Source organism: Salminus brasiliensis, chromosome 10 (genome assembly GCF_030463535.1).
Source record: "Salminus brasiliensis chromosome 10, fSalBra1.hap2, whole genome shotgun sequence".
Classification (NCBI taxonomy): Eukaryota; Metazoa; Chordata; class Actinopteri; order Characiformes; family Bryconidae; genus Salminus; species Salminus brasiliensis.
In genome coordinates, this window is record NC_132887.1 from 19,536,319 (window position 1) to 19,561,474 (window position 25,156).

General features: G+C 39.2%; 1 protein-coding gene across 1 annotated transcript; it reads right to left on the bottom strand.

The window, feature by feature from the left end:
* Positions 1-372: 372 nt before the first annotated feature.
* On the bottom strand, positions 373-25,156 carry impg1b (interphotoreceptor matrix proteoglycan 1b). The gene is made up of 18 exons (XM_072690458.1): positions 25,090-25,156; positions 20,455-20,676; positions 19,734-19,900; positions 19,608-19,636; positions 18,912-18,943; positions 18,773-18,816; positions 17,477-17,623; positions 16,410-16,468; positions 15,909-16,051; positions 15,525-15,830; positions 13,570-14,354; positions 13,001-13,090; positions 5,438-5,657; positions 5,114-5,324; positions 3,924-4,109; positions 3,606-3,789; positions 2,093-2,176; positions 373-557 (listed from the first exon to the last, which is right to left on the bottom strand). Exons 1-18 carry the CDS (start codon positions 25,154-25,156, stop codon positions 474-476), a joined length of 3,060 nt encoding a protein of 1,019 aa, XP_072546559.1. The 3' UTR covers positions 373-473.

Genomic DNA, 25,156 nt, shown 5'->3' on the forward strand with positions numbered 1-25,156 from the left:
AGAATATTAGGCCTAAATACTGTCTGAATACTTTATTTTTTAAATAACAACCATAAAAACAAACAGCTTATTTTACATTCAGTTTCTTTTTTTGGGAGACTGAAGAGAGGTTAGAGTAGGGTCGCAGTAATATGAACTATATTCTACGATACCACCAAATGTATCCATTTTTAAATAAATACCTCATTGTGAGGGATACAAAAAAAATCCCTTTTGCAAAGGGATCGAAATGTCCAACCCATTCCAAAGTCTCTGACCATGCTTCCAAACAAGTCTGCTCGCCATTGGCATGCTGTTGATGGAGTCCATTTGCCCCTTCATTTGACAGCATGGCTGATCTTAGGAAGCGTCGTTGCTACCATGTTCCAGACATCTACAAAAACAGCAACAGAGTTGAATATAGTTTGCTTAGAAGACCACTGAAGACCTTTGGTGCCAAGCTGAGTTCAGAAATGGTCGTCATCAAGTCACCATCATAAAACGGTCACTTCAAACCCTTCGCTGTCAGGTCCCCTCAGAAGACATGAGGTCCTGTGTTCATTAGACACCCTCCATGTCTGAAAAAGAAAAGGGTTGAAAATAGCATTTCAATCATGCTGTTCTTTTCTTCATTATATAAACTATACATACCAAAGTATCCAGACACTCCTTTTAGTGAGTGAGTTCAGCTACTTTACAGGGCACCCATTACTGGCACAGGCATTCAGTTGCACATGCACAGCATGTTTAAGCACCATAGAAAAGCACTGTAACAGGATGCTCTGGAGCAGCCATGCATGAGTCTAAAGACACCATGCCCAATGCCATCCGGTAGATAGAGAGGTATAAAGCTCTCCAGCACTGCGCTGTGCAGCAGTGCAACTGACTTCTCTAAAGTGCTGGAGCTTGAGTTGCATTTTTGATCTATAACAAATCATCCATTATTGGTACCTGACCTCACTAATGCTCTTCTTGCCAAACGCAATTAAATCCTCACAGCAATGTTCAAAAAGCTAGTTTGAGGCCTTTGCAGAAGGCAAAACCATGATTTTAAAAGCAACTCTGCAGGAGCAAGTGTCTACAAACCTTGTGTATGTCAGATGTCTCAATCATATGGCAAAAAAATATTGCAAACACTGGAGACCAAGAAAAGACTTGGGAAACAGATTACCATCCACTCTTATGTAACAAAGAGGTAAAATGGTACCCACTTACAGCCAGCAGGGCATTAGGTAAAGCTGGGAAAGCGAGGGCAACCTACCATGACCGCTCTGCTTTTATTGAGAAGTAGTAAACAGAATCTGTTGCTAGGTGAACATACAGCAATATTTGCAGCAAATCCTAAAGCACATTTTTTCATAACACGATGGGAAAAAAGTATTAATGTGACCTGCAAAAACACTGGGCATTACTTAATTAGCAGTTCTGTGCTTTTCTGCTCACCACAATTGTACAAGGTGGTTATCTTGAGTTACTGTAGCCTTTCTGTCAGCCCCAACCAGTCTAGCCATTGTCTATTGAGCTTTCTCATCAACAAACCGTTTTTACTCACTGGATGTTTTTCAGTATTTACACCATTCTGAGTAAACTGTAATGACTGTTGTACTGAAAATCCCAAGAGATCACCAGTACGAGATATAGTCAACATTACCAGAAGCTGCTGGCCTGTATCTGAGTGATTTTATGCTCTGCACTGCTGATTAGATAATTGCTTTTTAATGAGTGAGTGTTCAGGTGTTCTTAATAACACCTTAATAAAAACACCTTAATAACACAGTCATAAAAACATGGTTTTATTATTCTGGCCACATGTTCCTCAAAGGTTGCTAGCTTTCCAGGCCTATTTAACAGTATTAGGTTCCTATGGAAAAAAACTGAAGTTCATTTATATTATTTTCTGGCCAGTTTAGGAATGTTGTGTTTGGGTAGAGCAGAATTGGTTCAGCTTGAAGCAAACCAATTCATTTTTTTAATATATTGTGTTTTAAATTTCCTGAAGTAAATGTGCATGTTGTCTGGCAGTTACCCTGGTAATAATATGTATATGTGCAGTCCTTTCCAAGATCATGACTGGAGATTGTGGTGTTCTAACCGCAGAAAGCTGTGCACGTACCTCATGATGGGGTATACAGTGGTGGAAATCAACCATTTCTGGCACTAACTTTTCTGACCTTCTTGTGTAGAGTTGTCTGGGGACCTGTAAAAAGAGACACAGGCTACTGTGAATTGAAGATGAATAAACAAAGAGATCAGCAAGGAAACGATTGAACTGGCTGAGCTGAGACAAGGACGCAGGCATTTAGCACTAGTGTTAGTGTTGGTCCAGAGAGGCATTATTATGTTAGAGAAGCAACATGCTGCAAAAGAAATGCTGATTATCATTAGTCACGACAAATGAAAGGAAAAACCCATGCAGTGCCATCTGTTTGAATGTCGTCTGTTGAGAGGTGTTTTAAATATCTGACCTTTCTTTAAAAAACAGGACCAGGACAAAGTGAAGTCTTTCACTGGACTGAAACACAGACAGTGTATCACAGTTTATGTAATGGGTTTAATGGTAGAAAGTACTAACATTAAGCAAAACATAAATATTTATTTCATGTCTTTTCTGTATCCTCCTAGACATGTTTGTCTAGTAGGCTTTCGGCTCACTTTAAAACAGTTAGCTCTACCCTGTTGTTATCCTCTAATGGCACCTTTTATCCTAATTTAATTTGATATTTTCTTTCTTTTTAAATAAATCAAATGTTTTCATTCTAAACTTTTAAGTATGCTTTTGTCCAATTGTATAAGTCTTCTGTCCTTTTGTTTAAATTCCATGTTTTAAATGTTTAATGTCAGAAATAAATGTATTAATTTAATGTATTATTTTATTTTTATTTAATAATAATTTAATAAAGTATAGGTTCTCCTAAACTTTATCAACTTCTTGAAGGTTTTACAAAGTTTGCTGGTACAGATATCCCAAGAACTGATTAAATTTACGGCATTTAGCTGACGCCCTTATCCAGGGCGACTTCCCAGGGTTACTCGTATTACAGAGGTGGACCAATGTAGTGTTAGGAGTCTTGCCCAAGAACTCTTATTGGTATAGCGCCCAGACCAGTGGTAGGTAGTGATGTTATCTGTTGCACCACAGCAACCACACAGCTAAGAGGTTGATATTACTTTAAAGTATGATTTTAGTCAGTTTTCTTGCTCTTTCTCACAGAGTGACTTTGAATTATTATTATTATTATTATATATGATTTTTTTCTATATATTTCTGTATTATTATTAGTGCATGTTTTTTTTTTTTTAGGTTAATAGAGATTCACTTGAGGGCAAGTAATTTTTATTCCCTTTTCCTTTAATTTAGTTTTATTACAGTCATATTTGCAATTATGTCAAAATAGACCAGAATTGCCCTTAGATCAGCCCTTAGCTAGTATTAGTATAGTGTTCCTAATAAAATGCTTTGTAAGTGTATCTAGCATAGCTTTAATATTAGAAAAGACCATACTGTGCTTGAGTTAAAGAATTTGGCTTTGTTTTGGTTTCACATGGATTAGTGCAGCTCATGAGAGGTTAGAAATGGGTTAGTTGTGAGATCCAGTTCGGAAAAGCCTTCGAGCCATACACTTTACCTCAAAACTCAGGTGTATGTTTTCGACTGACTTAAATGTGCCATGGTCAGAGAGCTGAGATGACCCAGAGTCAGTGCTTAAAGGATAGCTGATGCTCGACACGTGAGTCAAGATACCTTCGTCATTCTCAAAAACAGGATTCACTCTCATCGTACCCTCAAAGGGGAGGGAGGAGTGTGAATGCCTATAATTTAAAGGAGATGAGGTTTTTAACACCAGGATATTTTAACCCCCAACATAAATGACGATTGAAGAAGAGCCATCGGTCTAAAAAAAACAATGATAAAGAAACAGAGAAAAATAAAGAAAAGAACTTACACTAGTGTCACAGTCTTTCTCGTCCGTATACATTTCTTATTGATGAAAACCAAGATGCCTATCACAGCACAAACCACTGTGAGACTTCCAACCAGGCACGCTACGAAAAGGAGTGGGTCGACTGGTACAGACACCAGTTCATTGCAGCGTTCTCCGTGATAATGCCAGAATTTACTCACAGGACACCTAAAACAATTAAGAGAGAAGACATGTCGAGCAAGTCTGCCAACATACAGTTGGATGTAAAAGTTTGGCCACCTTTTTGTTGATTTTCTAAGAAAGAATAAGTAAGCAAATCCTTCATATCAGAACATTATGACCACCTACCTAATTGTGGGAATAAACAGCCTAGGCTCAGATGACACTAGCGAGACCTGTGGAATGGACTGTATTAGGTGACTGTAGGTAGGTTGACTGGTCCACACTGGTGCGTCAATTGCTTTCTGGCATTAATGGCCTGTGGGACAGCTCTGTTATGCTGTTGGGAGGCACTCGATAAGTGCATTCTTGGTATACCTTGCTATGCCTCCAGAACATCCCATAAAGTTAGCGCTTTCTGACATGCTACAATAATTCTAATACAGTGTTAAGCAATGAGCTATAACAATTATGGTGAGTTGTACAGAGCAATCAATGCTCCACTGTGAACCAGTTGACCTCTATAATGATATAGACCTTCCATCACTTTATACAGTTCATGCCACCACACCTCGCTAGGGGCATTCAAACCAAGGGTGGTAATTCTCACAGCTGGGTAGGTCATAATATTCTGATATGACTGTATATTAAAGCCATATTTAAGTGTGTTTTCAAAAGAGGATTGGTTAACTTGGATCAACCGTATATGCACCTGAACTTTTGCAAATGACAACAGCAACTCAGCAAGCCACATTTGCTGCGTACAGTATAGACTCAGAGTGAGGTAAGTGCATGAATGTAAATAATATAAAATATAATAATAATGACAATAATAAATAAATATATATATATATATATATATATATATATATATATATATATATATATATGCTGTATATCAGTTGTTAACAGTGGTGCTGTTCACTGTGTCTAATTATCATAATAAACAGACCAATAGAAACGTTTCAATGACCTGGAATATAATAAGTCTTTTTTTCCCTTCTCCATCTCTGCAGTTCATCAGAAAACACCTAATTAGAATTTGGAGGTACCTGCAGGTGGCTCCATGCCCTGGTATGATCTCACATATTCCCCCATTCAAGCAGTAGTCAGGTTGGAGGTTACAGATGCTTTCGCAGGGCAGGTCGTCCTCTGTGCTGTAGCCGGGATCACATAAACACTCCGCTTCGGCCGTCAGTGTATTCACCACACAGCGTGAGAACTCGTTGCAGTCCAGGTACTTGCATGGATCATCATCATCAACTTGGGAAATCGAAGAAGGTGGATGAGAATGAATGTTCTGATCCTCTAATCTCATTACACATTATTGTAACTATGTCTGATTTCATTAATGCAGAGATCTGCCATCTCCTTACCTGCTGCCACGTCCACTGACTCGGGGTCGATTTCTATGTCTAGTCTTTTGGATGCTGCATTACAAAAGTCTTCAAGAACACAGTGCACAGCTTCTGTGACGTTATATGGGACCGGTTTGGCTAATTTCATCTTGCTGTTTACCACAACACTACCATTTTTGAAGTTAAGAATCTGCAGCTCCTTAAAGCCAGTCAGATTGGACTGCAGGTATGGAAGAAGCTGAAGAAGTGAAGGGAAAACATGAGTCAGTACAATGTTCTAGTTTCCTTGATGCACTGAATGTAAATCTTGATCAATTCATTGTTAAACCTCTACTCAAAACACTTCATTTGGATACATTTTGGAGACTCGTGTTTCCTTCAGTTTGTAGTGGAGTGAACTGTCCCACACAACACCCACAATGTATTGTAAGGGTTGTTAAATATAATTTTATAAGGATATTTTAAAAGGTTTAAATACACAGGTAACAGTATGTTTCTGGAATGTCCCCTGAGCATTTTGTCTTTATGGTGTGGAACATCCTGTATGAGTGTTTTCTGTAGTAGACTAGCGCTACAGATAGCACCATTTTTCAGATGTTCAAGAATGACAAGAATGTCTAAAAGGGAGGTAAACCGTGCAGATTATCTGTGATAATGTACACTATTGTCAACGTATTGCCTACTGCAAGCTGCAGCTTTCCTCTGGATTAAAACTTGCACTTGGTGGCTAATTACAAATTAAGCTAACTACTTCACGTGACACCTGCCTTCATCCTTTTGCGCTACCCTGATGTGTTGTAGAACAGTAATATAAACCCTGTCTCTCCCCGAAACAGAAGCAGCTTTGGTCCAACTTATTTGACCAACTTATTTGACCAACTTATAATTTTATGGGCTAATTAGAACTAAGATAATATAACATAAACATGAACAGAAAGAGAACCAGTAGTGCATAAATGATGGACAGTGTTTTAAGACTGGCCTGTAGATGATGTGGGATCTTAAAACAGGACTTTTGGACATGATTGCATTCCTGTATTTTAGGCTCCATCTACATGTACATAGGCCCTCATCTACATCCATCCTAAAATGTAAAATGTAAAAAAGCACAAGTGAGCACTTGTCCTAGGTAAAAACGTCTCAAATTAAAAAACAAATCTACCATAGGATCTTTTTTAACATTGCCGGTGTCTCGCCACACACTCCTGATCAGACAGTTGAGTAAGAGTTTTGTAGTTTTTTCCAAATGTGAGCACAGTATGTCATGTCATAGTCTAATGGCATAACCCTGGAGAGTGTTTCAAAAACCTTGTTGTTCAGTCACCCAAACCACTGTTTTTATGTGTAGAGCAGACCATAGTTCAGAGAAAATATCCAGGGTGTGGACAGGGCCTTAGTCTCAGAGTGCACCTAAATGGGAGGGGTTTGGTTTCTGAATATGTCCCTTTTTTCCACTGCTCATTTTTTAATGTCTGAATATGATACTAAATTGCATGTAATGATATCTAGGTTTCCATTGCTGGTAAAACTTGCACAATGAAGCCAGTTTTTAACGTTATTATGAGTTGTGAGCAGCTCTAACGTTGATGAGGAGACTAATAGCGCAATATCAGTTTAATATCAGTTTAATAACAATTCAAATGATAGCATTACTATATGTTTATTATATTGTAACATAATTCTGTCTGAATATGAAGTATATTCTCAAGGTAAGGTTTTTTATTTTTGTCTGCACATTTGTAGCATAACATTTCACAACGTTAATACTGTGCATGAAACAGTAGTCCTATGATGTGTGTACTGGTATGAGCATTCGGTCCTCTTAATGTTGAAACGAAACCTACACCACCGGGGTAATGCTCACAGGATGATCACTTACTGTACTGTTGGTTGAAATGACTGATGAAAACACGCTTGCCTGGCAAAACCATTGTGGATGACTTTCATGCTTTTGCCCCTGCACAGAGTGCTTGATTAGTACGCGCAGGATGGCTCTGCTCTGGCCTTGCCGTTTTACGTTCGATTAGTTTGCTGTGCTCTTGTACATCCAGTGGCATAGGTTACATTTCTCACTGGACATTGACACATTGCTAATACTAACTGACCTATCATATGCTTACTATTTTATGCTACAGCATTTAGGATATATTACATTTATATCCCAATAAATATTTACTCAATGTGTATTACATTAAAACTAAGTGAGAACTGGCATTTCTTGCTCCTGGGCTAATGGTGCTACCAAAGGTTCTTTGAACAATGCCATAAAAGAACCAATTTTTGTTCTATAAAGAACCATTTTTGTAATATAGATGTGACCCTTAAATTGATAAACAACATTTGCATCAAGAGAAAGTTTGTGGGGTCTTCAAACTCTTTATGGAATTCTTTATGAAACCGAAAGTGGCTCTTCTATCGCTCAAAGAACCATTTGTAGCACCATTATTTTAATAGTGTGTCTAATTCATGTTTTAAGCCACCACTAATGACACACTTTTTACATGCATTTCTGGACAAGCTGAGATATACAGGACTGTCACTGAAAGTGGACTGATGTGGTAGAGTAATATAGAGGATGTTACATTAATATAACTCAAGTTACACACTTTGCTCCATGTACTTCTTACAAGCATTGTTTTCCCACTTCACCAGAGTTACATTGTGCAGTTACCAGTGGAATAATGATGGTAGGCGCCATTCTCCCTATTATGGATCTGTTGAGCATAATGATTTTAAAGCTGATATTTTATGGTAAAATGCTGCATAGTTTTGCTTTAAACAGTATAAACTACTACTATTACAGAGTATAAACTATTACAACCTTCCTTTGGCCATAACTATTCACACTTTACAGCTTCTTTTATTAAGGTAATTTTAGTCATCCTTTAATAAAACAGTTCAGTAGAAAGTTGAACATCAAGCCTTTTCCTTTTGCGGGAGTTCAGCAATGTCTTACTTTCTCACTTTATCACAGTAAACCTGCTCAGTTTCTAAACATCCTTGTCATTTTCAAATACTCAAAAGTGTAGGTGGCAAAGTTTACAACAGTAATTGAACATGAAAGACCACTTGGGAAATTAGTTAGTACATTAAGCTACATCTTTTATGTGCAAGCGCCGTTCACCTGGCCACTTTGTGTGACTAGTAACTGGATTGTATCCAAACAAGATTATATACTTGGTAGTCAAACGTTAGTCAGACTGAAATCCGATTGCTGTGTGGGACTGAATATGCAAATGTGCTTGTTGTGCGACAGTTATTACTGCTGTTTGGGTTGTACTGGGAAGAGTTTTGGATGTGAAATGTGTCTTGAAGAGATGGGTGCGTTTACACTTATATAATATAACATGTGGCTCAAATGCATCTCAGTGTGTGGCTTGGCCTTGTCCAGATATAACCCTGATACTCAGGACGCAGAAAGTGACCAGGTGTAAATGGGGTCAGTGATGGTTTCAGGTTTGTTAATTGATAATGCTACACAGACCATATTAAGAACGGAACACTGAATCAATGCAAAGTATCTATTCAACGATTCAGATTTTAAGAGGTTGAACAGAGAATGGAATAATTGTGGGTTTACAGAAGAAGAGAAACGAACGAATGAAAGAAAGAAGAAAAAATTAAACATTTACACTTATAGATCATTCTTTCTGTAAAATGTAATTAATCATTATGAACCATCAATCAAAACCAAGATACTTTAAAAAAGAAGGTCTCCTATATATCAGGAAACTGCAATTTTATTAGGAGGTTTAGCTGATCTACCCATCTAGATCAGTCTCTCACCTCCAGTGCAGCACAGGTGGAACTCTTCCGTATAGAGCACCTCATGCTTCAACATCTATTAGACAGTAGAATACTTAAAACACCCTTAAGGCAAGCCGTGAGCAGTCTCAAAGTCTCAGAAAACACTCTACTACAGGTCTTTCCTTATTTTATTGACGGAGCCACGTGACACTTTGCTGTCTACCACAAATATGAACTCTGTTACTGACATTACGCTTGTATCTACTGGTTGATTTTGGAATGCCTTGCCAATGCAGACCTGTTCTGTACCTTCTGAGTGTAATATTAATAATAATAACACATTCACCTCAGCCCTTGACTTTCATAAAAGTGTAAAAGCGTTTATTCTCCATGTCCAGTCACAATGGTTGCTACTCAGACCAGTAGAGACAGGAGTAAAGCAAGAGCCTATCAGGGGCTACAGGTCTGAATTCAGTTGTTGCCCAAAAGTTTACATTCACTCATCATGGACATGAAGGTCATGGTAATACTGGTGCTTTCAGTGCTTTCTTTGAACTGCTTTTTCTCCAGGGGGCAGAAGAGAAAGATGGTACAAGAGAAAGAAGTCACTGCTTCAGAGTTAACACATGCGACAGTTTGCAGCTGACCACATGGACAATGAAAAAAGCCTTCTGGAGGACATTTCAATGGTCAGATATGACAAAAGTGTTTGGATGATACAATTGGGTGCACCAACAGGACAGTGACCTCAAACAATCAGCAAAGCCATACAATGCAGGGCTCCGCGATATTGGAAAAAATGACATTGCAATAGTTTTTATTTTCTGCAATATATACTGAAATATTAAAAAATACCTTCCACAATGTTGCACATGCTGTGATGTGACTATGCGCACACCCACATTGCAATGGCAATGCTGCAGTGATATCTTGTGCAGCCCTAATCACAGGTGGCGCTGAAATGGATAAAGCAGGCTAACAATAAGCTTCTGAAATGGCCTTTCCTAAGTCCTGACCTCGACCCTTTCGAAAACATGTGAAAAGTTGGGTCTGTGCCAAGAAACCAGCAATATTATCTGAACTCCACTTCACTCAAACTCTGCAATGGTCAAAAAGTGGTCAAATATCCAACCAGACTTCAGTCTGAAGGATCTGGTGCAACTTGCTAAGGGGTAATTATAAAGGCCATTAATTATTAGGTGTGCTTTATGGATATTGTGACCCAGTAATATGTATAATCTGTGTCCTGTGTTGTTTTCAGAAAAATGTAAGATGCACGTCCAGAAACTAGGTGCTTGTTGTACACTCATTCTCATATCATGTCCACAATGAATGTATGTAAACTTGCAACCACAACTGTAAGTGCAAATATAGGTTTATGCTAATATTAGCATAGTCAATGTATCCAATTCTAATGAGAACTACTATAGTGTTGAATTATAAATGGGCTATGGTGTTGAAGACTTTAAGTGCTGAATTCTGGAAGGAAACTTTCTACTTTTCTACTAATAAGAAAATGACTCTGAAAAGCCCATTTATAAAGCAGCATCTACCTCAATGGTCATTCAGCTTTGTAACTTACCAGTGCCGATCAACTTCTGACCACTTCTAAATTTTCCAGTTTACATAATCAACATTAATTTCCACACATCAGTAGTATCTAAAACGTAATACTATGTCTTGGGCAACCAATTATAATTGGAAATGGAGTTTCTGCCTTTATAATAGGGCGTTAAATGAGCTGGATATGATTGCTTCTAGTGTTACAATGCTCACCTAGTGCCATATTATTTAATATAGTCCATATCATTATGCCTGGATCTATAAAATCATTACAACTGCTGACTAATAGAAGGTAGACATGATAACAGTTCATCCAGACTCAATCAGAACAATAAGGTCTTACACTCTACTTGCAGTGATTACATGTTTGCTGCCTTACGACTTTAAGACTTGCGTTTTCTTCGTCTGTGGCATGCATGCTGTTTGTCCGGAGCAGCATTATGCAAAGCCTCTTATGCAGTCATTCAGCAGTGAGGCATAGTGTTTAGTCACCTGATTACACACCACCTCAGTCCTGCCACGCTAAGAGTACTTCAGCACAAGAAAGCCTTTTCATGATGATTCACAAAAGGCTCACTCTGCTGCATGGCCAGCATTGAGCTTAAGCTTCATAGACACTCTATCAAATCACTGATGCAGTTTATCCATATAATGAAGCAGAACTTGGACTAGTACAAGCCATTCACCAGACACTACACTCAAACACCCACCATCAACTCTGGCCTCGTACACAGTTTAAGCAGTATTAGGCAATTTGTAAAGGTTTGAAGAATTCTCTTGATGTTCTTCACACTTACACATCTCATAGGTCACTAATTATGGTTCTTCTAGGTCACCACTTAAAGAACCCTGTGAACCTTTATTGTTAATTTAGTTTTTCAACAAATTTACTTCTTCATTACAATAGACACACTGAATCATATATCCACACACTCTTTCACACACTTTAATCTGTTATATGCGAAAACAACAGTGGCCAGACAAGTAAACGAGATTCCCTGTTGTCAAGTTTTGACTTCCTCCATGGCTTCCTCATTTTGCTCTACACTACTACAGAACAACACACCCCTTTCCACGATTTCCCCAGAAACCCTAAAATGCCAACTCTTGAGCAATTACCACATAAGGCAGTGTGTGTATACAAAACAAAAAGAAAAAAGAAAAGCAATGATGTGATCATGGGGAGACATCATTCAGAACATGTGAAATGTCTTCATGTTGGAGAACACAGGTGGCTGACTAAAATCTTGTAAATTGCTTGTTAGCTTGGATTAATGCCAGCGCTGGGTGGTATGACCAAAAGGGTCTCACTCTATTTTTTTTTTTAGGATATTGGCAGTTTTACAATACATCATGGTATATTCATTTATTCATATATTACTTATTTATGCCAGTAAAGTGGAATTTGAAAATGGAAACTGCCAAATGAATTGCCTTCTTTTTCAAATGAAATCCTATTAAAACCAGTAGGTCTGCCTTTACAGGTTAACAGGTTAACAGTACAGGCTATTTACAAAAGTGTAAATATTTTTTATTGTGTAAAACAGGACTGAATAATAAACAGGTACACCTGCCATTGTTGCTTTCTTTAAGACCTCTTTTTTTTTGTTTGTGAACTGAACAGAAAGCCTCTAGTTTCTCAACATTAATGTTAGCTTATTCAGAAAGTGCTTGGCACCCCACAAGTAAGTGTGTATGTGTGTATCAAGTCAGAAAGAAAGAGAGAGAGAGATGTTAAGCAGACAGCAAGTTAAAGATCCTGTTAAAGATTTTGTAAATTACTGTGTGATTGTAGCTGAAGTGTCTTACAGACTTTGCTGGATGACGACCTCTCCCAAATATGTCTTATAGGACTTACAACATCTCTCCTCCATAATCAAGAGCAGAAGCAAGTGGGTTTACTATGCATCAGACAGATGTGAAAACGGCCCAGGGGTCCTTCAGTAGCGGTTGTGTGCAAGTTTACTGTCGCTATCAACACTACACTAAGCATTTGAGCTGTTTGTGTTGTGTCTAAATAATGTAGCACTAAGTTTCATTCTGCACTTTTTTGTAGCATAGCGGTATTACGATATGTAAGAAATGTGGACCGCAGGACGAATTGTAAATGGTATTAACCGCCATACTGCCCAGCACTAATGCTAAACAAAAAATTCAGTTAGACCTTAGTCTGAACTGAGTTCAAGAAGTTAGTGTTAGTAAGTGTTAGGAATCAAATCTGAGATGCATCCGAAGAAAGATTAATGTAAGACAGTTCATCTATGAATGTACCGGTATTGAGGCTAATGTCCGCTGTTCCCTCTCAGCCTGTTTACTGGAAGCCTCTGGGTTTGGCAAGTTATTGGGTTCAGGGAATTGTCTCTAGTTGAAAAAAACAACCAACCAGCAGATTGATGAAAAACAATATGAATTTCATCTTTGCATTCATTGCTTTTGTACCTAGTCATGAATAGACCTTATGTCCAAATGTTTGCTCTATTCTAGCACCCACCACATCTGAGCCAAGCAATCAAGATTTGATTAACTGGCTTGGGTGTAAAAGGACATGGGGTAAGGCAAAAAATATCCACAGTTTGAAGGTCTTTGAAGACTGGTTTGGGAAAATGAATTTTAGAGTACCATTTACTACACATTTCAACTCTTCCTTAGTTAAAAAGAATACAAATTTTATTTAAAAATAATAAAAAATAATAAAAAACAAACTTTTGTAGAAAAATAAAGGAACCTATTTGTAATATCACATAAACACTCGTATCCCGCCAAAGCCTGTGCTAACAGTAGAGAAAGGACAATAAGGTATGTAGACAAAGATAACAAAAGATTAGGGTGAGTTTACCTACCAGTTCCAGAAAAGTGTTCTCCAAGGACTTATATTCCGAAGAGCTCTTGTTGAAAAGATCTTCTGAAAAGACCATGTTGGTCACTCGCAAACTAAAAAACACTACCAGATCTTTGGCATGACTGGCAGCGATGTCCGGAGCTGAGGACTGTGGGTGCTCGTCTAGCTCGAATTCTCCACCATAGTCTTGATTGTCACTGATGTCTGTTTCTTCCTCAGTCTGCTCTACATCCTCTTGCATGTTTATGTCATTATCAGGTATGCTCTCTGGTTGGTCAGGGGAATGGGTCTGGAGAAGTTGTCCCTCCTCATCCAGGATGCTCTCAGGAGTCACTGGTAAAGCTGAGGACACAGAGGGTATGTCTACAGGAGGAACAGGCTTGGGTGTGGTAAGTACTGGAGGAGGCTCTATTGGCGGTATGGTCTCTATAGTGCTAGGTAGTAATGGGAACTCTACTGACTCACTGGGTTCGCTTACACTAAGTACTTCAGGGCTGTCTAGGGGACTATTGAATTCAGGAGGTTCTGAGGATGGAGCTTCTGAAGGAATATCCATAGGTGCAATAGCATCACCCCTTATAGCTTTCTCTGTAGAGACCTCGGTGGGGGTAACATATGGCATAGCTGATGATGAAGCTTCAGATACAGTAACCATTGTGGCCTGAACTGAAGTAGTTACTACTTCAAAGTTCGGTGATCTAGCTGTGATGATAATTTCATTTCCAATATTTTGATGGGATTCCGATGTCTTCAAAGAGTAATCCAAAGTATTGTTCTTCTTGGGTCCTTCAAAACAAAAGCAGTATATATAGTTGACACTATATATTTAAGCAAGTAGGATTCTCCTGGCATTTGCTTTACACTAGACCTTTCCACTCTGCAAAAACAGCACTAACATTTGACCAAGGCAGCTCAAGCAAGACAGAAATTTGACAAAGAAATCTGTTTGAGTCAGGAAGACTGTAATTAGAAGAGCTGACATCAAAGGTAACAATATAGACAAAAGTATTGAGACACCTTCTCATTCATAGTTTTCCCTTAAATCAAAGGTATTTAAAAACATATATCCTGCTTTTGTTGGATTAACTGTCTCTACCATCCATGAAAGGCTTTCTGCTAGATTTTCGAACATTGCTGCAAGAATTTGATTGTATTCTCTTCCCAACTCCCTAAACCTTCTCCAAAAGCACTGGATGTAGCACCCATCATTCCAATGAACACCGTTCCACTTCTTCACAGCTCAATGCTGGGGGCTTTATACCCCTCTAGAATAGGACTCTCTAGAGTAGAAAAACATGAACCTGTTGGCACCATGCCTAAGGTGCCTTTGGCAGATTCATGCTTATCTGCTCCAGAGAGTCCTATTCTATTGGCAGTCCTTCTCTAAATAGACTAGACAATCTGTGTGTGCTTTTGCACATCTCTGTTAGGAATGCATGCAATGTTTTTTAAGATGAATGCATTCATTAGAAGGGGTGTCCACAAACATTTGGATATATAGTGTAGAATGGTATTAAGCAGTGACCAGAAGGTATGAAAGAAATACAAACTATCATAGATTTTGAATTCTTCACACTTGCCCCCACTGTCTTTTGAAGATGCTGGGCATTTTCTCCAGCAGCTTCATAAAAAGCCTCCTGAGGTGCTTTTCCAACAGACTTGATGAATACCTGCTTATGATGAATATGCTCCATAGGCAGTATAACCACCTGATGGAGGATGCAGCTCACTTGACTTTTCATTTTGGCAATAAATTCACGTCAACTTCTTAGAAAACAATTTCAATCATTCGAGCATAAGCCTTTATGTAACTCTATTTTTATAAATGCTGAAAAAAAAAGACTTTGGACAGTTAGTGTGTTTTTAACTTAATAGCGCCAATTGTGTTTTATATTCAGAGTAAATAAGCATTCCTGTTTGTATTACACTGTATTGGGAACATAAATAAGGCATTACCTTCAGCTATTTGAGTCTCCTCTGTGATCAGATTTCCCTCCTCAGGTTCCTCCAGCTGTGAGATTCCAGTTGTGTCAGGAAGGGGTTGCTCTGTAATGCCTGCTAATGTAGTCTCCGGAGGCATGCGTTTGAATATTTCCTGTGTGGTGCCCTCCACTGCCTCCTCATCCCTCCTCCCTGGTGTTCCATTAGAAGCTGCATCTCTTGTGGAGATGCCAGTGGGCATAATACTCTCTTCTGAGATGGCCACTGTAGGTTGTGTAATGATGTCCCCAGGTAAATACCTTATGTGGTCTTGCGGTCTCTCTGTAATGCACATAGAAATTATGGTATGCATTTGTATCCCACCTGAAGGCTTCTTCCTCTATCTTTCACTTTGTTTACCTGGTTCAAAGCTGAGGGAATGAAGGTCCAAAGGCAGGGACGTGTCCTCACTCAGGGCCTTTGCCACCATATCCTTCAGGGCTGCTTCCGTGCCAGATTCTGACTCAAACACCACAGCGTAGCGCACTGCCACACCTCTAGATCTCCTCAGTTATTTTGTTTATGAGAAGAGAGATTGAATGTAGATCAGTGATATTAATAGAGCACTGTGTAAATATTCATTTTTAGAGATATAAATAATCAGTTCTTGTAAAGAGAGAATTCTAGAAATAGCTTATAGACTAAAATGCCTACAATGGTTTATAATATTGCGTATTGCAAATACAGTTAATGGGTACTGATGTAGTCACTTTGCATATAGCCTAATTGGAGACCTTGGTGTATTTCCTGAACTATTTGTCCCTCAGCCTGCCCCGGTAAAAGAGCACTACCCATCCAAAAAGTCAATTTTCAAGTTCAGTGGAGTGTAATATCTGTATGAATCCTACAGTTCCAACTCACTGGAATCCCAGCAGTCGAATCTCCTTAAACCCAGGAAGTTTGCTGAAAATTTGCAGCATCTGCAGAGGGGTAAATGAACATCTTTCAGCACGTCTTGGGCCATATGTAGAAATGTGACTTTCTTACACTGTGTACTTTCTATTTGATGATGATGATAATAATAATAATAATAATAATAATAATAATAATTACTTGAAGAAACACTAAGTAGTTGTGCACCTAAAAAGCTAAAGTGTCTCTCATTTCCAGGCAGTTACTAGGCTGTTGCTATGAGGTTGCTATGGTTTTCCAGGTGGTTTCTGCAGTGTTGCTAAGTGAAAGCTTGACAGTGTGGTATCCCATGTAGTCACTATAGTACTATAGTAGTCACTATAGTACACACACACACACACACACACACACAGAGCTTGTCTATTCCCTGTAGAGAAGTACTGCTCAGGACTCTTTGATGCAGATCAAAATGAACCTATAGGCACCATGCAAAAAGCAGGCGCGGGCTAGAGGGATGTCAAGTCCAGCTGGGAAATTTCCTGTGGTAAATATTGTATTCTAGGTGATTGCTATGGTGTTGCCAGGTGAATTCTAGGCATAATAATACTTTCTGAGTGTCAGAATAAACTGATACATTTTTATTATTGATTGGTTCCAGATGGCTAAGAATTATACACTAGGTCAATAGCCTTCTTTTTGCAAATCTCATGAGAGCTTTTGAAGTTTCCCCATTCTTAACTGGCTTTACCATTTTTGACCCCTTTAACTGTAAGCTCCTTTCAAACTCCAAGCTCATTTCTGGTCCAGCAGTGCCATGCTCATGTAGTAAATCACCAGTGGTGATGATCAGTTCTGCACAAACTCTGCAGCATGTGCTTAGTGGAATTGTGGAGAATTCTAAATCTTGTGCCAAAGCTAAAGAAGCTTGTGATTACAGCTAAATGTCAAGCATTACTGGAAATTGATAAAGCCTGAATGCTGGGTACCTGCTAGTCAGCATCTCCCCAGAAGACAAATCTTATATGTTCAGCATACCGTACAAATGTGCAGTCTGTGGTAAAAAGGTTTAACCTCACCTGCTCATGAAGGTTTTGACTGACATCTTGATACTGTAAGTTGTCAGGATCTCTTAGTATGTCACTGTAACCTGGGTCCACCACAGTCACACTGAACTCTATTACGTGTTCCACCAGCTCTGCAAGGACAGTGGCTGCAGCTCCAGTCTTCAGGCAACAGAAAAACAGGCAACGTTCTCAGTCACAGTTCTTCAGTATATATTATATATACTCTGAAAACACTATTATGGAGTAATGTAAATAGAGTGGGATGCAAACATTTGGGTGGGCAGCCCTGATATTATTTTGTACAGCAAGATCTGACCTGATTAAAAGAAAGGCCTGATTTCCAATTTCTTTCAGTTTCAAGATAACAAAAAAGTCCCAAAGCAAATGTTTGGCCACCTTGCATGACCAGTAACACCCTTTTTGGCAAGTATCACAGCTTGTAAAAACTCTTTTTGTAGCAGCTACAAGTCTTTACATTATTGTTTGGGGGGTTTCCGTCTATTCTGCCTTATTTTGCATAAAGCTTCTATTTTTCATATTCAGGGCCGTCTTGCTTGCACTGTTCTTTTGAGATTTGACTGTTTATGATATTTTGGTTGGGGGACAGTGATTGCAAAATCATCAGCTTGCACCTCTTGGAGTAGTTCATCGTGAATTTTGAGGTGTAAAGTTTGCTTCCATCAAGCTCTAAGCATGATCAATCCCCCGCTATGCATAACTATTGGAGAGATTTTTCTGACCCTTTTTTCAAACATCAGTCCACAGGACTTGTTTCCAAAATGCAGCAGTGAAGGTTTTCTACTTCCCATGAAGGTCATATTTGTGCCGCATAATATTTATTGCTGCACAGTAGAACAGTGTACCACCACTCCAAAATGGAGGGCATGCTTTTCTAGCAAACCCACGAGAAGGTTTTCTTGGTCTTTCGGATCTCATGTAGCCCTTCACCTTTTCTGTAAACTGTCATTTTTAATGACATTCTAAGTGAGGTAACGGCAACTGAAATGCTTTATTTTCTTCTTATAGCCTTCTATAGCTTTGTGGGCATCAGTTATTTTAACTGTCACAGTGCTATGCAGCTGCCTGTATAGAGGAGCCAGTTCCTGATGACTGTTGGGACAAAGTTTGGAGAGTCAAAGTACCTATAAAGCTTTGAAAGTTGTATAACCTGGTCCTTCCTGCTATAACTGTAAATAAGCCATAGGTCTACCAAACCAATTAGGGGTTTAAATGAAATGTTTTCTAAAAGCTCAAATCTCTTGGGCTGCCCAAACTTTTGCATGGTGCTATTTCCTTTTTTTCACTTACCAAGTCTAATCCCATAACAAGCAGATCTCCAGAAGTCTTTGAACCTGCAGTGTTGGAAATTATTAGTTACCTAATTCACTGCTAATAGTGTTTTGCAATAATTAGCAAAGAAATCCTTAGATAAGTGATAAGAGCTTACATTTCTCGCCTGGTGTAGATGTGGCTAGGGCACTGGGTGGGGAGGGAGGAACAAACAACCATAAGATAGTAGCAAAAGTAGTAACATTTCCTCTTGTCTTAATGTTCACAGTTGGTCATGGTTGACTGTGTTTCTTTTCAGGACGTTTTTGTTTTGGATCAGTCACACTATATGGACAAACGTTTTGGGACACACCATGTTTCATTCAGTCCCATTGCCACAGGTGTATAAAAGCAAGCACCTCACCATGCAGTCTGCCTTTACAAACATATGTGACAGAATGGCTCTAAAGATCAACTGTAAGTGGTATTATTGAAAAGTGGAAGCATTTAGAAACCACAGCAACTTAGTGGCAAATCACATAAAGAGTGCTGAGGCTAATAGTGCATAAAAGCTGCCAACGCTCTGCTGACTCAATAACTGCAGATTTCCAGACATGCTGTTAAAGCTGCACAGGTGGACCAACTCCATATTAGAGCCTATGGAATTAGAATGGGATGTCATTCTAATTCAAGCCAATACTTTTGTCCACATAGTCTAGCATCAGTTTAAGTAGATCACTTCAGAGTCCAGTGTGGGTGATAGCCTTGTAGCTTTGCTTTACCAGGCTGCTCTGATAGGATCAGGAACTTGCAATCTCACCTGCTGACTGATGGCTGAAGCATGTGAACATGTAAATGTTGCCTGGATGCTTACCTCTCCAGTTTCTCTTGAGAACTCACTTGCTGGGAATGACATGAAGAAATCACACTGTAAGGCGAACATGTTTGTGTAGCTGCAGGGTCAATGTGTGACTATCATCTGTTATATGCATATTCTCACCTTGGCCACCATGTCAAGGTGTTCCTGGGTGCTGCTGAAGTTTCGGGCCAAGTCGTCCACACACAGTGAGTCCCTCTGGCAGGCATATACCCATTGCTGGTACTCCACAGTGTCAGGTACTCTGTCCAAAAAAATCTGGAAAGCTTCCCATACTGCTTCCTGGCAGACTATTTAGTGTCAAAGAAATCAGGCATTTAATAAATGGTTATCTGATTATCAACGTTGATAAATAGAGCAGATGGTGATATGCAATGTGCAGTGTTACCCATCTAATTAACGTTGTGTTTTTAATTTACTGTGTCAGGATCGTCAGTATGTAGAAACGTTGATCTCTCAGTTCTTTTGAAGTCACTTACATTCTTTTGAATGTTTGCCTAATAACCAGACAGGCATTATTCCACTATTTTGGGGGCATAAAATAAACTTCAATTGGACCTCCCTTTGTTTTTCTCAATAGTGCCTCGTTAACTTTGATCTAAGGAAACATCAAAGTAAACAACATTTTCTGAAAGGCAAACAAAGAGGCAAGGATTGTCTCGTTGACTACTTTTATCTCTCTTGGTTCTTAGTCCTCCTAGTCATTTTTTTCCTGATGCTGCCTCCTTTCCCAAAAGACTCCCAGATGATGACTAGGAAGTTAATTATGATTTATGAGAGGGCTGAATTTGGCCCTAACTTTCAGTTCTCAGTCCCTCATGGGGTGCAGTGTGAGATGTCCTACCTCTCAGTTTGTAGTAGGCTTTATGACTGGAGATGACCTCTGCCATGCTCTCCTGAGGACACACTTTGACTCCTGTGCTGAACAGCTCCGATCTCTTTGCTCGATGCCTGCTCTGGTCGACTGAGGCTCGTGCAGCGGTTATCTGCCTGACTGGTCGCGCTGCCTCTAGGAAATGCCTGTATCTGACGTTCCTGATCCCTGATAGATCGTCACTCCTGAGGTCTGCCAACAAGACAATGTGTGTGTGTGTGTTTTTATGGTTTTGAAGTAATCAGAGCAGTTTCCGGAAGCAGTTTAATTACACCAAAATACAGCAAAAAGCTGTTAAGTCTAGGCTTGGTATGTTGAACATTCATTTAATAGGATCAGGTCCTTTAAGAAGCACAGGCAGGCTGTTGTAACACAGATGTTAAGTACAATCATTAGGTCGATGAAATCTGTGATGAAGTTGTAGTGCTTTCAGACTGCATAGTACTGGAAGGTTTAGAGTTATGTTGAAGGATTCTGAGTTAGTCCGCATACCAGTTCATCTTGCAGTAAAGCAGCTCCAGAACATGTTGCTACCAACACCATGCTTAACAGTCAGTCCAGTATTTGCTTGAGGTCAAATGTCTTACTATTACTCCTCCAAACACATATCTGGTCACTGTGGCAAAAAAGAACAACATATTTTTCTCATCAGACCACACAGCTTCTTTCTCCTAGAGGGCTTTCCCTTTGTCTCTGTGGTCAGCGGCAAACTTCAGTCGAGCTGTCGAGCAGTTGATTTTGGAGTAGGGACTTCTTTCTTGGATGGCAGCTTCTTAGTCTAAGGCAATGTAAAACTTGCTTGACTGTAGACAGTGACACTCGTGTTCCTACAGTTTTCAGCTCATAGCAAGTCTGTGCCTTGAAGGTTCTTGGGTTCTTCCTAACCATCAAAAACAATTTCCTCTTAGCTGAAAATTATTGTTCTTCTTCCAGACCATGGCAAAGTGGCTACACCTCCCAGTAGTTTCTACTTACATACAATTTGCAGTTGTTCACAAGTAACTCTAAGAGTCTTTCAGCATCACTGAATCAATCATTTAAGTGTGTATTTAACCCATATTTAATTTAAATTAATTTAACCAAATATTAGGTGTGCTGTACCTGCAAATTTTAGACCCTGTTCGTTAATCTAATTAGATAATTAATAATTAAATTGAAAAACACAAAAAGAATTTACATTTGTTTATTAAATACTTTTAAAGATGTTTGTTGTAACTCATTCTGGCCCAGAAAAAAATGGTGAGACTGTATAAACGACCAACCACAACTGTATGTGTATGTAGTTTGTGTATGTGCTCACTGTCTGGACAATCAGATGTGTCTTCTGCTTTGTAAGCTGATTTAAAACCCGCCTGTTCTTACCTTAAACCTTAAGACAAATAGCTCACAAAAGTAATTACAGTTCCAGATTGCAATCCATGCCAATTCTATTATCTAATTCCTGCTGGCAAGATCTTGTTGAAGACGTGCTCTGGCACTGGCCTCTACATTAGTGTAAATGTCGGCTGATGCAGCCATCAAAAGATTAGCAAGATTAGCAAGACTGCAAAGGTAGTAAACCTTTATACTTTATTTATGCACTTTGGACTTACACAGTGCAACTCTCAAAAAAAGTTAGTACTAATAACAGCATTGCCTTTGTGATTTGTTCTCTTCCACATCAGTGAGTTCCATTACTCATCCACTTTTAGCTGCTTTTAACCGCTATTGTGACTAACATTTCTACCTCTTGCTTCTTTAAAAGGTAGATTAACCATAGAATTACTCTCCTCAAACGAGGTCACAGCTTATTCCCCTCGAATCCATCCTGTTTGAGGAACAAAATCAGTTCTTGGCCCTTTTATACCTTCACGTAATGCTGCTGTGTTGCCATGTTGTTATGCAAGCCTAGAGAGCATAGCACATTCAGCAGAACTGTGTTTTTAGGATTGTGTGACCAGGTGGCAAACTTCAGAGACGTTCTTAAGACATTAAGACCTGCTTAAAGGGAAGCTCACTCTTCTACTAGCATTAGTTTGAGTCCAGTTAAAGGCATAACAGTAACGTGAACAGAATCAGAACTGATTCTCCATGTATGGCCTACTGAATGTGAATGCCTTTTTTTAAACTAGCAAGCTAAACAATAATAAATAGAAATAAATAATGGAAAATACTGAAAAGCTAGTACTTTTTATTTTTATTACATTTGATACATTTTTTTAATCAAAGTGCCAGAGAATGTGGATGTGGGCACAGGGAGGTTTTGTACAACTGCATGTGACAAATAATGGGTTTGCCCATTGAGCTCTACTTCTTCTGCAATGCAAAACATTGTTATCATCAAACCTTGATGCCATCATCAAAGAATCTTTTCATTGTGTTCAAAATGTAATGCCCCAAAATGCCTCCCTAAACCCAGTCCATTTGCCCACACTTCAGTTCATCACCCTTCAATTTTTTTTAACATCATAGACCCTATAATAGAACTCTGTGGGACTGGTTCCAAATAATGCATAGTAGTTTCTGTGTTATGATTAATAACAGACTAATAAACAGAGTTCAAAGGGTAAAGAATGTTTTTTTTTCCTTCTACTACAAATTGTTCAATCAAGTAATCAAGTTTAATACAGTAATGACTAATGATATGATTGACCACCATAGCCTGCGCTAAACAACAATGACGGCTGATGGATCAAAATAATGCAACCCATTTGCTTTTCACTGTAAATTGCCCATTACTAGGAACAGCCTCTGTCATTCGTAGTCTTTGCGTGAGTCAGCTCTCATTTTCTGGCTTGCATCTGCACTCATGCGGTAAGAAATGTAGTCAGGTTTGAGCTTGTACCCTAATTGTTTGCATACAGTGAGGGCTATCAAAGCCATGCAATGGTCTCTTCAATGAACACTGACCAAGTGGGGAGGTGAATGACCACTCTCCTGGTCTCTACGATATTGGAGTGCGCATGTGCAGACATGAGGAGCAGTGATGCTAAATGGGCTGTGCTGTGAGGGCCTCACAGTGCAGCTACAAGCCAGAAAAGATTAGCGTCCCACACGGCCATAAACAGAATGCCTTTTGTTTCTGCTCTGCTAATGAAAGGAGCGCACAAACACAACAACCGAACCACACAGGCAAAAAAGAACTGGCTTGAGATGTACTAACGTAGGTCTGTGCTATTGTACAATAGGCTTCTGAGCATATTGTACCAGCCTTTGTACTGAATAGTAAAGGGGAGATGTTGGATGCATATAAAATGGAAACTCAATGTTAGTATTTTAGCCAGAGCCTGGCTGAATTTGGTTGTGGGTCCATTCTTTTAGGGTCTGCCTATCTATTCTTCTATAGCATTCGTCAAGCAAAATCATTTTGAAGCACAATTGACTTCAAATAGGGAAACAAGCATCAAAGACCTTATAAATGAGGAGACCGGGCACTGTTAGAAATATGAATGGAAGTTCTCGGAACGCGCGGCATGGTGTCGGTTTAAGGATAAAGTCCCGGCCTGTCAGGGCCTGGTCTTTTGATACTGAAAATAACTGCCCGGTGGTACGCAAAGATGTCCGCAGAGTGTAGGCAGACCTGCCTATGAGTACTTTGTTAGCATCTCTAGTATTACCACTTTGGGCTCAGCGTGCTTCTAACTACACTAACTTTGGAGAAGCAGGCAGGACAACGCTCACGATGAGCATAACTGTGTGTAAAATCCTGTAATATTATTCTACCATGTCAGTCTATGTGTTTCTTTCCCTTTAGATACAGGTTTTGTATCTCCCTGCTCGTCTAGAATCGTCACAAATTCCACTTCCTGACTGCAGGGGGAGCCCAGGAACATGGAATACCAATTGTCCCCTTTCTCTACCACAGACGGTTTATGGAGAGTCTGGCTACTTCCTATTTCCCCGTTGTATCAAAAAATGACTGTATAATGCAAGAAGGAGCCCACGAGCGAGTCCTCAATGAGTCCTCAATTTCTTTAAAGTTGGACAGTAGAATGATGCATTTTATTAAAAAAAAGCAAAGACCAATGGTATATTTCTATTTTTCTGCTGCAAATGGATTTTGAGCAACGCAGACGCTAGCATTACTGCTACTGCAGTGCTGACTAGCTGGCGAGCTGACGCTGGAGTTGTAAAGCTTTAAAAATGAGTGCATTTTTAGTGTGAAAATAATTAATCATATTTCTCAAATCCTCCACATTAGCGCATTCATTTTGGACTCGCCCAGGAGCGCCCCCTAGTGTCTGACAAACCTGGAAGACATTCTCAAGTGGTAATTCTCTTCTCTACATGTTCTCTGTCTTTACTTCCAAGAGTCCAAAACACTTTAAATAAGCTAAAAGCCAAACAAGCCAACTTTTAGTCATTATAACAAGCCAATTTTTATGTCTTAATACAGAAACGCTAACAACAACAAGTGTTACATCTGTACCATCATTTAAACCATTAGCAGATGTAGAAGAAGGTAGGTTATGAAAAAAGGGCTTAAAAATCAATAATATATCTTTCACAGACTGAGAACACTTTTCCTGGGCTTCAATTAAACTTCACGAAAGGATGCAGACAAATCTAGCAAACACCATTCTGTAAACAGCATTAGACCTCTCCCCTGAGTGCTGGCTAGCTTACCTTTGATTCTGGTGGCTTGGAGGGTAAACAAGAACAGGGTGAAGAATAGTCCTGTTTTTAATGGCAT

Excerpts from the sequence above, each read along its gene's own strand:
- impg1b (XM_072690458.1), bottom strand. The coding sequence starts at position 25,156 with ATGCCATTAAAAACAGGACTATTCTTCACCCTGTTCTTGTTTACCCTC. Across the intron at positions 16,469-17,476 it reads GTCAAAACCTTCATGAGCAG|ATGCTGCAAATTTTCAGCAA; the intron begins GTGAGGTTAAAC and ends ACCCCTCTGCAG. Across the intron at positions 3,790-3,923 it reads AGAAAGACTGTGACACTAGT|GCATTCACACTCCTCCCTCC; the intron begins GTAAGTTCTTTT and ends TTTAAATTATAG.